At 48.5% G+C, this 17,174-nt stretch overlaps 3 protein-coding genes across 4 annotated transcripts in view; all 3 read left to right on the plus strand.

Annotated features, from left to right (window-relative positions):
• Positions 1-3,691, plus strand: part of LOC118299300 (hepatoma-derived growth factor-related protein 2-like) — a 7,189-nt gene extending 3,498 nt beyond the window's left edge. The window contains exons 5-8 of the mRNA XM_035622896.2: positions 1-60; positions 436-542; positions 2,114-2,225; positions 3,153-3,691. The exon at positions 1-60 is cut by the window's left edge and continues 24 nt beyond it. Of these exons, the coding sequence (XP_035478789.2) occupies positions 1-60; positions 436-542; positions 2,114-2,225; positions 3,153-3,634 (761 nt within the window). The 3' untranslated portion in view covers positions 3,635-3,691. The remainder of the gene's footprint in view (positions 61-435; positions 543-2,113; positions 2,226-3,152) is intronic.
• A 1,821-nt stretch (positions 3,692-5,512) lies between these two features.
• Positions 5,513-11,396, plus strand: LOC118299299 (SAM domain-containing protein SAMSN-1-like). 2 transcript variants are annotated; one of them, XM_035622895.2, is made up of 8 exons: positions 5,513-5,724; positions 6,859-6,939; positions 7,115-7,243; positions 7,653-7,770; positions 7,857-8,008; positions 8,362-8,589; positions 8,949-9,096; positions 10,681-11,396. In XM_035622895.2, exons 1-8 carry the CDS (start codon positions 5,668-5,670, stop codon positions 10,833-10,835), a joined length of 1,068 nt encoding a protein of 355 aa, XP_035478788.2. In that variant the 5' UTR covers positions 5,513-5,667; the 3' UTR covers positions 10,836-11,396. The 2 variants fall into 2 exon arrangements, with proteins under 2 accessions (XP_035478788.2, XP_047191745.1); XM_047335789.1 differs by lacking the exon at positions 5,513-5,724 and adding an exon at positions 6,600-6,744.
• A 492-nt stretch (positions 11,397-11,888) lies between these two features.
• Positions 11,889-16,596, plus strand: hspa13 (heat shock protein 70 family, member 13). The gene is made up of 5 exons (XM_035622888.2): positions 11,889-12,057; positions 12,177-12,517; positions 13,195-13,408; positions 13,503-13,670; positions 14,585-16,596. Exons 1-5 carry the CDS (start codon positions 12,033-12,035, stop codon positions 15,154-15,156), a joined length of 1,320 nt encoding a protein of 439 aa, XP_035478781.2. The 5' UTR covers positions 11,889-12,032; the 3' UTR covers positions 15,157-16,596.
• The last annotated feature ends 578 nt before the right edge of the window (positions 16,597-17,174 follow it).

Raw genomic sequence — 17,174 nt, forward strand, 5'->3', positions numbered from 1 at the left:
TCTGGCAGCGCGCCAGGAGCCGAGAAGACTTAGTCCACATCGCCAACAACCACAATGAAGGTAAACGGGGGAGGTCAAATGGGTTGAGCTCGCCTGTGTGCTGCTGGACGGTTCACTGGGTTTGAGAGACACGCGGACCGGGGGGGGGTTTCCCGCCAGTTCACCAACCCAAACCACTGGATATTTAATACCTCAGGCTAGCAATGATAAAAGAAAATGGTGAATACAAAGAAGTGGGAGGAAATTTTCCATTCCAATCTGATGCCATTTGCACAAAGGCTCGGGGAAGTTGTGCAATTTCAGTGACACAGGACAACGAATCTGAACCGGAGGAGCAGAGAGAGCGCACAGATAAACCAGTGCTTTTTACGTTTGACTGCCCTGATGATGACGACACACTGTACACTGTACTGTAACATCTTGCCTCCCCTCTAGAGATGAGGAAGACCAAGCACAGGACAGAAACCAAAGGAGGCAAAGGAGCTCATCACTCCGGCACAAAGAAAAAGGAGAAACCGCCGCCGCCGCCGCCGCCGAGCCAGGTCAGAGTTTGAGCTCGTTTGTTTCTCTTCCAAAACTTGGTGTGATGTTGCAAAACTTTAACTTAATTTTAAAGTTACATTGAAGTGTTTTTTTGCAATTGAATGTTTGGGTATAGGTGCGTGAAGAGCGTGAACCTGCTGTTGACTCTCTGTCGCCACAAATGTGTCACCGTTATTAATTACGCCACAAAATATATATATATATAAAAAAAAAAATTATAAGTCATTAGCGTCCACGTCAGACCTGGTGCATCCGTGTCAAACGGATGATGCAGCTGTGATGTTTACATGAACCAGACGTGTGCAACTGATGATCACATCAGACCATGTTGTGTCTCTGAGAGAGAGAGAGAGAGAGAGAGTGAGACAGAGAGAGGGAGAGAGAGAGAGAGAGAGAGAGAGAGACAGATAGAGAGAGAGAGAGAGAGAGAGAGAGAGACAGAGAGAGAGAGAGAGAGAGAGAGAGACAGATAGAGAGAGAGAGACAGATAGAGAGAGAGAGAGAGAGAGGGAGAGAGAGAGAGAGAGAGACAGAGAGAGAGAGAGACAGAGAGAGAGACAGATAGAGAGAGAGAGACAGATAGAGAGAGAGAGAGAGAGAGAGACAGATAGAGAGAGAGAGACAGATAGAGAGAGAGAGAGAGAGAGAGAGAGAGAGACAGATAGAGAGAGAGAGAGAGAGAGAGAGAGAGAGAGAGAGAGAGAGAGAGAGAGGGAGAGACTCTAGAGGCCTAAATGGCACAATCATTTAACACAAATGCTGATTGGGTTTAAACTCAGTGCAGATGGTCCAGAGAGGGTACTACTGCCCCCAGAGTAATCTGTGGGCCACATGGTGTGTGTGTGTGTGTGGGGGGGGGGGGGGGGGTAATGCCCATCATAGTGAGGAGCAAACAAAGCCGAGTCTGCCAGTAACTGGATCAGCAGCCCGTTTTCGGTGCCCCCCAAAAATGTGGGGCTGCGGCCAAAAGGAAGTCCAGCGACCCAAATGGGAGTCGGTGGGAGACGCCGCCTCGACCCCTGGGTGAAAAGGGAAGGTGCAGGACTGAAAGGAAGGTGATCAGCGAAGTTACACTTCATCCAAAGAGTAACTGGGACGTTTTTTATACCAAATGTAATGGCAAGACCATAAGCCATGGACCCCAGGTCTGACGAGTTAAGCCAATGTGGACGTACTTTAAAGTGTAATACCACTGAGAGCCACCAGGGGCTGGCTCCAGTAGACACCTAGTAAAAAAAACTTGTATCTTGAAACTTTGCCAGCGGTCATTATGATGTCATCAGCTGTATTCGCTAAGTGTCCTCTGGTTCTCAGGGTCGGACCGACCCCTTCGCTCCTCTCCAGCTCCACCTATAGTCCAAATATGGTAACTGGTTCTGGCTCTAAAAAGAACAAGATGGCGCCAACCAATATCAAAACACCGAGGCTGAGACACGAAACAGTTGGTGATGTCACGATTGGAAAAACCAGTCCAATAGTCGCTGAGATGTTTAGGCCTGACTGACAGATAGCATAAAACTGATACGACTGATTCAAGTATTTTCATGGGATGTGTGTTGCATCTCACCAGGGTGTGCATGTGACAGAGGCCAAACCTGCCGTCAAGAGAAACCAAAAGACGGGAAAGAAACCGGCTGGGAAGAGCGGGAAGGAGGCGTCGAAGAAAAGCCACAAGTCCACAGGTGAGACAAGAACACTCCCCACTGCCTGCAACATCACACTGACCTTTCTTAACCTTCCTGGCATCCACACGACTCTGTGACCGAGCAGCGGTGACTCAACTACACTTGTGCTGACGGAGGCAGAACGGGCACGTGAAGCATTTGCCAAAATGTGGCAATTGTAAAATAATTCTTTGCTCGGGTCGATTTTTCTTGGATTTATACTTCTGCTTTTAAGGCGTTGTAGGGCTGCACTTTGCCAGACAAGCAACACTGTTGTGTGTGTGTGTGTGTGTGTGTGTGTGTGTGTGTGTGTATGTGTGTGTGTGACCACACACCATATTCATATTTCCTCCCTCTCTCGTTCCGTTGCTGCTGTGTGATCTTTGCCTCATCTACAAAAAAGAAAAAAGAAAAACTTCTCCTCAATGTCTTTGTTGGTCTGTTGCAAAGTAAATGTATTAAAGCTACAGTGTGTAATATTTAGAAGAACTTATTCACAGAAATTGAATATATTGTCCACAACTATGTGTTCATTTATGTGTAATCACAATGTTTTTTCGTCAACTCCGAATGAGTTAAATATAGTTCCATGAGGTGGACCCGACCTCCGTGGGAGTCTCCATGTTTGCTGCGTCGTGTTGAATACGGTTGTTCCATAAAACGGTTCCAGAATACGTCCGCATTGAATTCTCAGACGCTGCCGGAAACTGGAAATTGAATCGCCGGTGCGTCAGCATAAAGTGTCCCCTGTCGGTCCCTCAGTTGGTTGCGGTTTGCAACTTTACCACCAGAGGCCGCCAGAAGAGTACAAAAATGACACACTGGGGCTTTAAAGAGAAAGAACGGTTTTACTTTGCATGACCCCATGAAGCTGCCAAGCAGTTTGAGGAAAACCAAAATTTCACTTTGTGGCGAATCTCTTCCGCTCTGTCGTCTCTCTCTCAGTTCACTCCCCAGCCAGTTCCACCAGCCCGCCCGTGGGACCCCACTACCTGGACGTGCCGTACAGATCAGACCGGAGGCCCTACCTCGGCAAGTCGTCCACCCTGCCCGCGCAGGAGAACGCGACCCCGGGCCGCTGCGCCGACATGGCCAGCCTGCCCGGCGGCGCGACGCCCACGCACACCTACCACCAGCAGCGCTGGAGCAACCCGGGCGAGGGCAGCCCGGCCTGGGGCACCGCCCAGCACACCTGTCGCAGGCCGCTCACCGAGTACCGCGTCTACGCCCACGAGTTCGCCACTTCGTCCGACGGGAAGGAGTGGGAGGGGAGGGAGGAGCAGGCCCGGGACCACAGCTTGAGACGGGACCGTAGGCCCCCGGTTCCCCCAAAGGTGCCGCGGTCTGTCACTGACGTGGATCTGTCAGAAGCGAACGTGAGTTTAATGTTAATGTGTGTTTTATTTGTTAAACCATTAGTCAGGTAGTCCAGCTAAAAGGTGCCTGAGTGCGAGGTCTCACTTTGTGAGGTGCTCTTACTGTGCTTGGATGAGTCTCCTGAGGATGCTGAAGTCACTGCAATGTTCAAGGACGGTTCATTCTCTCAAAACAGTGCTCACTTTCTCGTACGATCACAGTATTCTGGAATCATTACTCCATTCCTTGTTGGCCATGAACTGGTACCTTCCCAATGGGTTATCGATGGGGGATAAAAACCCACAGTCATTCATACCGTACAAAAATGCATTCAAAGAACCATCCATCCATCGTCTACCGGTTTTATCCATTTAAGGGTCGCTCAACTCTGCTGCTGATATTACGCCACAAGCTCTGGTCAAAAAAAGGTCATGGAGTTTTCCATAATTGTAATGGGAAAATTGATGCAGTTGAAACCAGGAAGACGGAGACCGTGGACGTCAGAAGCAGAAGCTCTCTTCCACTAGGATGTCAAGATCAGAGGTCACTCAACGTGGAGCCGTTTGACCTCTGGGGTCGGCGCCTTTGCGCGCACATGACGTCGCTCGGGGCTTAGACGTCCCGATGAGCACGCGCGGTGTCACACAAAAGCGGCTTAACATGACTCGGGAGAAAATTGTCTCCGATTGACGAGGATGATCCGGTGCGGGGATAGATTACAAGATCCCCTATGGATCTATACGGTGTCATTGGTTCTTTAAGTCGTAAAGCCGCCAGCGATGGTGATCGAGTTCAAGACTCGATCTTCACGCGCGGACCGGAAAGGACGTTGGCTCTGTTCTCCTCTCAGTGAGAATATATATATATATATATATATATATCAGCCTCCGTCAGCGAATAAGACGAACCCTCCCCTCGAAATACACGTCGACAAAGTCCAGGTGACTTTCATGAACGATAGAAAAACTCATTTCGTCCTCTCAAGATGAACAACTCGCCTCGCCCGGCGGTCAGGAGCCTTTAGAAGAAATAGATCAGCAGCCCTAATGTGGACTGACAGGAGTTCTACGGCGGATTGCGAGCAGCGGGATTGTCTGTAGAATTCCCTTTTTCTACATCCGAACAATTCAGAACTGATGTAAACACAGCGGCAAATCCCCACAACATGGCGACACGGGCGCCGTGACACGAGCGGGTGTCACGGCGTTCAGCTGCTTCACTGCGGCGGCCATGTTTTGTGAAGAAGCGAACAGGTGGCCATTTTATCAAATGCTCATCCTTTTGACGTATGAATGAGATATACAGCGTTGGACCTCCGTACTGAGCAGCGGAAAGAAGGTTTCGACACAACAAAGTTGACGCTCTCTGATGTTCCTCCGTCGTACGTCAGCACTTCCTCAAACGCTCTCTCGCCATGAAGAAATAAATGCAAACGAACAATTACCCCAGCATCATGTACAGAAGCCGAGTTCCCCGTCGCTGACAAAACACAAATCCTGAGGGTTACTGTACTTGGAAAAAAGGGTTTGAATCAAAAATATCTTTTATATTTGACATTGTTGTCTTCCCGTTTCGTCCTATTTGAAAACAACCTGCTTTTACTGTGAGGTTCGGGGAGACGCATCCTGAGACAGATCCACATCCTCTACAGTCATTTTTAAGTAATATTTTTGACATGACCGACCACAGACGTGTGGCACAGTAGCCAGAAAGACACCAGCTCCTCACCAGGACGCCTCTCGCATCATTAACAGAGAAAAACACAGCACGACATTTACCAAAACCTGAACGCATCCGTTCCTGGAAGTGGATGTCGGCCGCGAAAATGCACGCTCAAGCATTTTTTTTTTTTCGTTGTTGGTGATTTTCCCCTTTTCGAAGCGACGCTGCAAACGCAGCCGCTCGATCGCCGGTTGCCTCACATCCTGTGTGCTGTGAGGAAGTGGGCCAGTCAGTCGGCTCCGCCAGCCTCCATCAGACAGACGCGGCACAGAGTCGGTTCACACTTCGCTGTCAGGCCAGCAACACGGGGGCTGAAGGACAGAGAAGAGCTGGGGTGAACTGAGATTTGATCAGGAAGTAATTCAAAAAACAGCAGGAAAAAATGTTGCAGCGGGCGGCATCCAACGTGTCGGACAAGACAAAGAGCGGCAGACCAAAGGTAGGTCGAAGATCTACAAGATGAAACATTTGGAACGAGCGATATGATATTTTGTGGGAGGCAGAGATGTTCAAGTGTCAACTTTAAAGTAGATTCTTCAAAAAGTTATCAATCTCCCCAAGACAAGAACCAGACGGAGGAAGAAAGACTCCAAATGTGTTCTAGTTGTACCTGAAGTTAATGCACAACATCATTTTAGATAGATCTAAGGATGGTTTTTTCTTTTATGATTTTCTTTTACTTCGTAAAATACTGACAGGCAACGTTAGACAGTAAAATGTATTTTCCAAATGAATTTTCATGTTGTAAAACAGACAATGGCGGTTAAAGTCATGACAGGAAAAGTGAAATCAGAGGAAATTAATTCGTTTTGAAACAAAAACAAACCAACAACACATTTATAATCCGCTGCTGCACTTTCCGACGGTAGAATAGAAAATGCTCGCCTGCCCGTCGAACGGATCCGCAGCGGGCTGTCGTCCAGGAGTTCATGGTTACCCAGGATTTTCCAGGGATTATTCTTTTATATAATTATTTTGGCGCTCTGCTGTGGAGATGACCGGGGGGGGGGGATTATAATGACTTTTAGTTTATGAAAATACCCCGGGCGAAGCTTTTCTCCAGTGCTGTGAGGACGCAGTCATTTGATCCATGAATTTTACGTGAGCGCTTGTCATATTGTCAGTGCACACGTATGACAAGAGACGAAAGATTACAAAATCCATTTTGAAAAAGGTGTTGCACAATAAAAAATGGATTTCAAAAGACTGGAAGTGTTTGCGTGTGTATGTGTGTACTTTGCGAGGACCACAATGTGTAAAGGACACTCTGGGAAAGTGAGGACATTTTGTCCAGTCCTCGTTTTCTGACACAACTTCAAATGATGGTGATGAAGTTACAGTAACAGTTAAGCTCATGTTGTGGTTATAGGGTGAGAGTCGGGCCTACAGCAGATGCAGACAACTGAAAACACTGGAAAGCTTCGGTGTTATTTTAATCGATGGAATCCGCTTGATGCAGGTGATGATGCAGTCGGTGGAGCATCGGGTCACACACACGAGCTGCACGAAGCGAGGTCGTCACGCTCATGACGTCATTTGATCTCTTCTCTGTTTTTTCTTATCTTTCCCGCAGCGCTCCACAAGCTTCGGCAAGTTCGAGGCTCTCATGCATCACTCGTCGCCGGCCAAACCAGAGGAGAACGGGACGAACGCGGTTCGTAGATGCGGTTTGCTCTCACAACAAGTGCATCCTGGGAAAATGAAAAACCCCCGGGATGCACCTTACTGTACAGTTATATGTTACAGAAGCACAAAAAGGGCAGTAGTTACGGTGCAGTACGGTCCATTGTCTTGTGTCAAATATGCTGAAACCGACTTTCTGCACACAGCTCGCGGAGGAATGTGAAAGTCCGGACCCGAACAAGTCAGCCGGACTGGGGAAGAAGATGAAGGCGATCTCGCTGACCATGCGCAGAAAGATGGGCAAGAAACACGCCAAGTCGTTCGCCGAGGAGACGGTGGGTCGCTGAAGGAGAACACAGACGCCCGCTCACATTTCGGACAAACTTTGTGCGCGTGAATTTCATAATTCGAGAGTAGACATCATGTTTTCATGCAAAAAAAAGAGATCCAGATTCACCGACAGGCGGCCTCAGTCACAGCACACCCCGGCTGTTTTTCTTCAGAATAGAATCTTATCACATCACCACATCCTCGCACGTGACGTACGTGACACACTGTCACCAACCTGCACCGAAAGTGTCCTCTTGCAACATTTGCAGTTTTCGCAGAAGAGCCGATGCAGAGATAAGATTGAAGGTTTACTTTCCTTGTTGTCGTGCACCAAGACGTCGTCGCTTCCGGGAAGCGGCTCGGACACTTGAGTACTGTAGAGGGTGTTTCATATGGTCTTGTTTTCCCCTCCAGGTTGATGACACAGACAGAGACCCCGAGGCAGAGGCAGAGAGCAGCGCCGCAGCTGAGAAGAGCTTTGCGAAGGCCAGCAACTCCCTAGAGAGTCTCTACAGTGGCCAGAGCACCTCCAGTGAGTACCTGCACGCATCCCGCCAAGCTGCAGCCACAGAGCAGGGCGTTGTCTGCGTATTCATTGTCGTGTGTTCGTGGCCCCAGGCGGTGTGACCAGCGAGTCCAACGTCTCCGGGCAGAAGGAGGGTCCGAGGCTGGAGGGGGGCGGCTCGTACCAGGGTCAGTTCTGCGGCAGAGCCCGCGTCCACACGGACTTCGTCCCCAGTCCGTACGACACGGATTCTCTCAAGCTCAAGGTAACAAGGATATTTGTGTACAGCGCAAGAGCGGGCAAATTGCCCGGGCCCCCCCCAGCTGAGATGGGGGCCCCCCCGAGAACCACGGACTTAGTGAGTCCACAGGGGCAACGACAGTTTTGTGAGAACCCCCTTAATATCTATGATCATCTATGTACAGTAGACAGCAATGGTTGGAAGCCCCATGCCACAAGCTTTCTGCCCAAATGAAGGCCCCCCCCCCCCAGATCCTCTTCACCTGGGGCCCCCAAAGTCCTTTGAAACACTCGTGCTACTGACTCTGCAGTGTCAACTAAGAGGCGCAATTGAAATGATTCTTTCTGATGAAGATACTAACTGTTCCTCCTCCCTAGGTGGGCGACATCATCAGTATCATCAGCAAGCCCCCGATGGGCATCTGGACGGGAATGCTGAGCAACAAGGTGGGAAACTTCAAGTTCATCTACGTCGACGTGTTGGTGGAGAAAGACGAGGAGGAGGAGGAGGCGGAAGAGGAGGTCCCCAAGATCCGACAGCAGAAGCTCTGCAAGAGACCTCGACCCAAAACGCTGCTGGAGTTACTGGAGCGGCTGAACCTGGAGGTGAGGGGGCCGGGCCGGGGCGGGGCGGGGCGGGGCGGGGCGGGGCGGGGCGGGCCGGGCGGGGGGTCGGTCGCCTTCGAGCGACTACCAGCGAACTACTGGTTCTGCGTTCCTCAACGAGGAGGAGGAACTCCGCTGGTGTCGTAAATCTAAATACAATGAGGATTAAAAACCAGAACTGAGCGCGACTGTTATTTTTTCCAGGCCAGACGGACAAAACACTGGTGCTCAAGGGAAACGTTGTGAATTTCGACAGGTCTCGCCGCCGAAATGCCGCCGAGACTTTCACAACGCCACCTCAGTGTGAGTCAGCGGCCCCCCGTTAACACCTGGTATATGTCTGCCTTCGTGTTTGGCAGGAGTACGCCTCGGCCCTGCTGCTCAACGGCTACCAGACGGTGGAGGACCTGAGGCACCTGCAGGAGAAACACCTGATCGAGCTGAACGTCATCGACCCCGAGCACAGACACAGGCTCCTCGCCGCTGCCGAGTGCCGCTACACAGAAGGTGAGAAACAAACCCCCCCCCCCCCCCAAAAAACCACCAGTACGTTTTAACACTCCGTGTCACACGGTTCACTCGTTGCCCATGAGTCCACCAGACACGAGCGACTGACACGTTTGTCTGTCAAGGTTGACGTAAGATGGACTTCCTGTTCAGCTTGTCACGCTCCTACGCCGTTGCATCATTAGCACTTCCCGCGACCGACTGCAGCTCGGCCGCCGAAGTCTTTATGAACATTTGTGCCGTCAGCTATTCGATTTTATTAAAGATGGATACTTACATTTAAAAAAGGTACCCCTGGGATTCTGTTTTGTCTTCGGCGGTTGTCGCAACATTCTCTTTCTGAGAAGCGATTGGTCGCCGGCGTGCGCGGACTCCTGGGACCGGTCGGAGGATCCACACATCGGATCCTTCGTTCACGGCCACATTTGAAGGAGACTCTATTTCAGAAGGATGCGGCTCCTTGAATTGGGACACACCGACAGGGCTTGTTGATTGCTTCTGTCCAAAATATTGTTTTGGATTACTTACGTCACGTTTGCCTGACGCGGTGAAAGCTGCTTTCGTCGCGTGTGAGCGGCAAACTCCGGGAAAAACTCCAGATGCTGCTGAGTAGATGGACGATGGTGATTAAATGCAACGCACCTCACGACCTGAACTGAAAATGAAACAAATAAACCTTTTCACAGGAACAGAATGAAAAATGCATTTCTGACAATTTTCGTAAAAAGAGATCCACTTTTCTGACATTACAGGTGAAATGTTTTCAGGCTTTACACAGTGAAAGAAAACAGCAGGTGGAAGCTGAGACATTTGTGCCACACTGACGCTGAATAGTAAACACATCCTGCACACTGTGGGAGGCTTACCAGTGATTTCCTGTTACTCAGATAGAAAGTGCTTAAGACGGCAGACGCTTGTTCCAGTAATCTGGCGCCTCGAAGCAGAAGGCTGATTATCGCGGCCTGAACCAAAAAGCCAAACTTCTCTCCGGCCTGAGAAGGGAACAAACGTCCACTAGCTGGTGGTTCTGCTCAGTCTGTTTGTGTGTTGCTGAATTACGAAAAACCTGAGTAGGTGCGTACAGGTCGAACGAAAGGTCGTCGTGAGTTTTCTCTCTCTCTTTGGGCGACGCGTTGACCAACCAGATGGCGGCGGCCGCAGAGTGACGCTGCCAACGCCCGTTGACTCACAGGGGAGGACAGTGATTTAATCAAGCTGAACTCCATTAGGTCGCTGCTTTGGCGACGCGGACGCGAGGATTAGCAGCTCCTGTCGGCGAGGTGGCAATATTAAAGAATGGTGCGTGTCGGCGCCAATATGTGTTGTGACTCTGCACCTGCAGAGGGCTATTTTACTATTTGTGTCATTTTGCAACAACAACAGCTGTTTCCACGTTTATTTCAGTAGTAACAACCTTTTTGGGTCAAAGCCAGTGCACACGGCTACGACGGCGATAAACCAGATCAAATGTCAAATGTCGGAACGCCCTCCGTGTCTAAATGTGGGTTCGTTTCCACCGACTTCTCTCATGTGGTTGGAAAACAAAAAAAAATTAATTTACGTTTAACATGTGTGTGGCCGCAGGTGATGACGTCAGGGAGGCGGAGGAGGACAGGTCCTCCCACAGCCTCCAGGAAGAAGACAGCGACTGTCCCAGAGACTCCGGCTGCTTCATCCCGTCGGAATGTTCGGACAGCAAGGACGACGCGGAGCAGCTGACGGACGCCACACACTCATAATCTGCCCCCCCCCCCCCGCAGATGGATACTTTGACATTTGAAATCCAGACTTGGGTATTATTTTCTCTGACTGGTGGTTTTTCAAAATGTCATCTTAATATCCTTTGTTCCAAAAAGCCACGAACAACCAACTCTCTAAACGTCTCATCTCCTCCACTTCATCAAGATCATAATAAGCTTGTACCTTTTCTTTTTTTTTTTATTTGAGGTCGTTGACAAAGTGACATTTCACTGATTCAATGTCACTTTTATTTATTGCAAAAAAATCTAAAATCGTTCAGCGTTATTGCATATAATGCCTTTTTTATTTATCACAGCTGCGTTTCCTTTACCTATCTCGTCATCTTTTTTCTTCTTCCTATGAATGAAGTGATATTGTTAAAGGGATGTTTTTATCTTAAAATGTAGCATCTGGGTTTGAACTATGCATATTTAAATCTCGCCTATAATGTATACTGTACGACATGTATGTTATTTTCTGAATGTGTGTGTGTGTGTGTGTGTGTGTGTGTGTGTGTGTGAGAGAGAGAGAGAGAGCCTGAGAGTGAGAATCAACATTTGTCTGTTTTTGCAACTTCTTTGTAAATAAAATTAAAGAAATACAATTCACTGTTTTTTTTGTTGGAATTATTTATTATTATTTATTTTATATTTATTTATTAGTATTTAAACAAGTAAATATGAAAATATCAAAGTAAATAAATCACAATTTTATTATTAAAACGTTAATATAATAATGTAATCTTCATTTATTGACATTTAATATTCACCAATTGTTCATATTATTGTACCAAAAAAAAAAAATTATGATAACGAATAAAATTGAAAAATTACCAATATTTTGACATAACATTCTTTTTAATCGATTTTCTTAATTTTTTCCCCGTCGAGTGTTTTGGCTCTGTCTGATTGGCTGAAAACACGGAAACGTTCGTTTTTTACGCGACGTGTCGCTAGCGTTCATGGGAATTGTAGTGAAAAGCCAAAATCAACCGCCATGTCATAGGAGACAGATGATCTGCCACGAACTACATTACCCAGAAACCACAGGGGGGCACTACCAGTGTTGACGTGTGTTTCACTGGTTGTCGTGTCGCATCGTCCAGCAGCTCCCGGAGAAGCCCCCGGACTCTAACAACTTTTCACGGACATATCGTGAACCTTAAGCGGCGTGTGGCTCCGCAACGGTGCGCGACTATGTCCGGAGAAATGTCCCTGTTCGGTAAGTTGAAGTAGTTTTGTTTTTAATCCCTAATAGTGAACCGGCTGTTTGATGCTAACACACGGAGCTAACACACGAGCTAACCGGTCCGGTCCATCTCCTTGTCACCGGCCCCACAGGCTCGGTGCTCCTGGCCCTGCTGCTCGCCGGGTACCTGGGGCAGCAGTACCTACCGCCGCCGACGCCCAAGGTGATCGGCCTGGACCTGGGCACCACCTTCTGCTCCGTGGGCGTCTTCCACCCGGGCGGCGGCGAGGTGGAGGTGATCGCCGACGAGCAGGGCAGGAGGAGCATCCCCAGCGCCGTCGCCTTCACCGCCGCCGCGGTGCTCGCCGGACACGACGCCGTGGACCGGGCCGACGCCAGCCCGCAGAACACCGTGTACGACGCCAAGCGGTTCATCGGGAAGCTGTTCGAGCCCGAGGCGCTGGAGCGGGATAGCGCCCGGTACCCGTTTAAGGTGGGTGATGATGCTGAGGGTGGTGGGAACCAGAGGTAATGTATTGATCCACTGGAAATTGATCTCGGATAGATTTACACACACACACACACACACACACACACACACACACACACACACACACACACACACCCACACTCACACACACACACACACACACCCACACTCACACACACCCACTCACACACACCCACTCACACACTCACACTCACACATCCACACTCACACACACACACTCACACACACATACACCCACACACACTCACACTCACACATACATACACACACTCTCAAACACACACACACACACACACACACACACACAAACACACACAAGTCAAATTGGTCTGAAAAAAATCTACAGAGAAGGAAATTTGAGTTCTGCAAAAAGTCTGGAATTTTGAAATGGAAAATGTGTAGGAAGCTTGTTCTTTATTTTTAATTTGTCGATTATGTTCTGAAGTTAACAATAAACATGCACTCTTTAAAATCCTTGGAACAAACAAGAATGATTATCACTTTTCCAGAACAGAAAGTGCGCGTCGTGTTTTTTCGTCTGTCCCGCAGCTGAAATCACCAAAATATTCTGATTGGAGTTATGAATATGGTTTAGAAGCAGCAGATGTTTGAGAATAAATATAATCTTCACACGCTCACTTTTTTTTGTCCTCCTACAGGTGATCAACAACAACGGCAGCGCCGAGTTCCTCATCTCCACCAACCGGACGTTCGCCGTGAGCCCGGAGTTCGTCGGCTCCCGGCTGCTGCTGCAGATGAAGAAGATGGCGGAGCGGCGGCTGGGCGTGGCCATCCAGAGGGCCGTCATCTCCGTGCCTGCGGAGTTCGACGAGCGGCAGAGGAACTACACCGTCAGGGCCGCCAACCTCGCCGGTCGGTTTCTTTTCCTTCGACCGACACGTGTTGACTCTCTTGACTTGTTGATTCCAGTCACTTCACTTAACCCTCGTTTCCTTCGCCTCGCCAGGTCTGGAGATCCTGCGCGTGATCAACGAGCCCACGGCGGCCGCCATGGCCTACGGGCTGCACAAGGTGGACGTGTTCAACGTGCTGGTGGTGGATCTCGGGGGAGGAACCCTGGACGTGTCTCTGCTCAACAAGCAGGGAGGGATGTTCCTCACCAGAGCCATGGCAGGTGGGTGGTTGATTTCAGTCCTGGGTTGATTTGGCGACACCCTGTGGTTTCAGGTGGTAACAGCAGGTCAGAGAACTGACGAGGCAACAAAACAAACTTTTGTTTTCATAAAGAAGTGAAAGAAGTGCCTTTTTTTGTGGAGCAACTCCTCATCAACATAAGCAACTCTGCTCCTTCTTGTTTTATAACTTCATGCAATATTTTGATGCACGGCAGTTCACTGACAAACAAGAATTTTGACTTAAAAAAAGAAGAAAAATCTCCATAAAAACTACTTGAACCTATTATCAAAATAGTTGGAGATTAATTATGTATTAACTGTTGCAGCTCTGAACACTTTGTATTTGCAGTGAGAGCTTCACAATAAATTTGTGTTTTGCCACATTTAAAATGCTTTTAATGTGAAGCTGCAGCAGTATTACTCACTGGGAGTATTTAGTCGCTAAATACATTACATTGATATTGCAACACATCAGTGTTGGTGACTTAGCAGACATTTAGTGAATTAAAAATCTTTAGGAATCAGTTCATTCTGTTTTCTCTTCCTCTTTATTGAAGTGTATTCAACTAGCGTGCAAGAGTTAACCGATTAGTAATCGATTACTAAATTAATCGCCAGCTATTTTGATAATCGATTAATCGGTTCAAGTAGTTTTTAAGTCAAAATTCTCTGATGTCAGGTTCTTAAATGTGAATATTTCCTTGTTTCTTTGCTCCTCTGTGACAGTAAACTGAATATCTTTTGTGTGTGGACAAAACAAAACATCATCTTGGTGACAATTTTATGGACCAAAGAACCGTAGATTGAACAACTAAATAACTGGTTTCAGTCCCGTCAGCCGCGTTGTTGTTTCTGAACAGAACAGAACTCTTGTCAGTAAGTTGATGGGATTTTTATTTTTTATTTTTTACAGGAAACAACAAGCTGGGAGGTCAAGACTTCAGCCAGCGGCTGCTGCAGTTCACCATGGAGCGAGTGCGGCAGGAGTTCGGCGTCGCGCCCACTCTCAAAGAGGACGTGCACCGCCTGCGTCAGGCCGTGGAGGCCGCCAAGCTCAACCTCACCCTGCAGCCCAGCGCCACCATCGAGGTGCCGCTGCACCTCCGCACCGCCGAGGGCCCCGAGTCCCCCGCCCCCGCTCCGGTCCTCTTCCGGGCGACGATCGGCCGCGAGCTATTCGAGGAGCTCAACGAGGACCTGTTCCAGAAGATCCTGGCGCCCGTGGAGACGGTGCTGGCCGAGGGCCACCTGGCGAGAGAGGACGTGGACGAGATCGTCCTGGTCGGAGGCTCCACCCGGATCCCGAGGATCAGGCGGCTGATCGCAGAGTTCTTCGGGAAGGAGCCCAACACGTCGGTCGACCCCGACCTGGCCGTGGTCACGGGCGTGGCCATCCAGGCGGGCATCATGGGCGGCTCCTGGCCGCTGCAAGTGAGCGCCATCGAGATCCCCAACAGACACCTGCGCAAGACGAACTTCAGCTGATCTCTTCTTAGATTTATTGACGGGATGCCGCAGATTCCAGAACTGTCACGCCTCTCTAAGTATTCTTAAATGAAACTTGTGCCGATCACACGGAGACGCCACGAGACATTCAGGTTGTCCACCTGTCATTTGATCCCTCTTTGATGTGACGACGTGGACATTCCCTCTCCTCGTTCTCACGGCTGTCACAGCAGCTGACGGACGCTTCTCTTTGTTTTTGTGCAGAAACAAGACAACGAGATTCCGACGGACGGATCTTTAATTAGACGCTCGTCTCGTCGCGGATCTACGGATCCCGTCGTTCGATTCAGGGGAACAACCACTCGTTCAAAGACGCAGATTCAAGCCAGTGCATCGTCAGATATTTATTTTATTTATTGTCATTAAAACTGTGTGTGTGTGTGTGTGTGTGTGTGTGTGTGTGTAGTGAAGCTTGTGCCTTTTTCAGAAAGCTGCTAAACGGTTTGAACTGCTCGTCGGTACTGACCTGATGGAAGATCAGTGCAAAGACGTAGAGACGCACAAGTTCAACACAACAAACTGCTCACCTTGTTAATAAGTGAAGAATCCTAGCGGACGAGGGTGAACATCAGGGAGAGACTCGTGCTGCGTTCAATTACACCTCGCATCTCGGAGCACGGAAGTCGAATTCCGAGATTATACTGGAACGATGAACCCGACTTCCGAGCTCCGAGGTATAATGGAACGCAGGGTATATGTTCACACGGTTCTGTCACCATAATTTAATTTTTTCAGCAGCGAGACTCGCTGGACTGTTATTGACATTCGTTCTTATGCTAAAATCTTTAGCACCGATTTGAACGAAGATCAGCTGATTGCAGCGAGATGCAGCTCAGCTCTGCCGCACTTTAGAGAAACTTCCACTGTTTGTTGTGTGCGGTTGCTTTGCTTTGCGCTTTATTTAAACACACACACGCACACTGAAGGTCAAAGTCGCAGAGGGACCGAAGCTCCTCTCCCTACTGCCTGGAGGAACATTAGCTCCACCTGCTGTTTCTCTGCTGAACCACAGGCTGGTTATTGATTTTTCCATTTCCTATTTTCCAAAACTTACATATAAAATTCCGGAATCTGTTTCTCCTGAAGCAGACGGACCAGTGAGAGTAAAGTTTGTCCACCACATTCCTTTAAAATCACCAACGGTATTTTCGTTTTTTCTTTTACTTGTCATCCACGAGTATAGATGTATTTATTTATTTTCATATGACGTATCACTGATCTGGATGTAAGAGCCTCAGTTAATTATGCTGCTGTTTGCATTTGATACTTTACGAACACTTTCAGTCCCTTAAGAAAAAGGGAGAGAAGAAAATTAAGTTGAGACCAAGATTTATTTTTGTATTGTAAGTTTTACTCATTGTCAGAGTGAAGCTACCTTGTGAATTTGCTATGACCAATTAAAATTGCATTTGTCACGTCTCCACCGTCCGTTTGCTTTCATTCATTCCTTCAGGTGTTGACGATACAATCTTTAATCTGGGGATTTTACTTCCTGTTTCTAAGTGAGACGGTGGTAAAGTGGGTCATGGGTACACGACTGATCCCCCGCGTGGCCGCAGGTTGAGTAAAACCTATTTTGCACACAAATTAGCTGAATGCGATTTATTCATTTGTACATATTTTATATTCCATCCATCACAGCTGACAGGGTTAGGGTCAAAGTGTTGTCCTGCCAAATCTGATGAGGACTCTGCATCAGCATGTACACACACAAACACGCACATCACTTGTGATTCTTTCCTCCGCCAGCTGGCAGAGACATTATCTTGACTTCTGGTAAGTATTTGGCGAACACACCTGACAAACCTGATCGCCAGCTCCTCTCCACCACGTGAGGAAAACCCCCACGTTGTTATTTCCTGTTCAAAAGAAAAACACAGTCCCATCAGGTTACTGACAAATAATCTTTAAGAAGAGATCTTTCCCCCTTTCACAGGAACATACTTTAGTGTTGGACGCAGGCAAACGTGACGCAATAGTCGGGATTTCTGACCTTT

Source organism: Scophthalmus maximus, chromosome 11 (assembly GCF_022379125.1).
Source record: "Scophthalmus maximus strain ysfricsl-2021 chromosome 11, ASM2237912v1, whole genome shotgun sequence".
NCBI classification, from domain to species: domain Eukaryota; kingdom Metazoa; phylum Chordata; class Actinopteri; order Pleuronectiformes; family Scophthalmidae; genus Scophthalmus; species Scophthalmus maximus.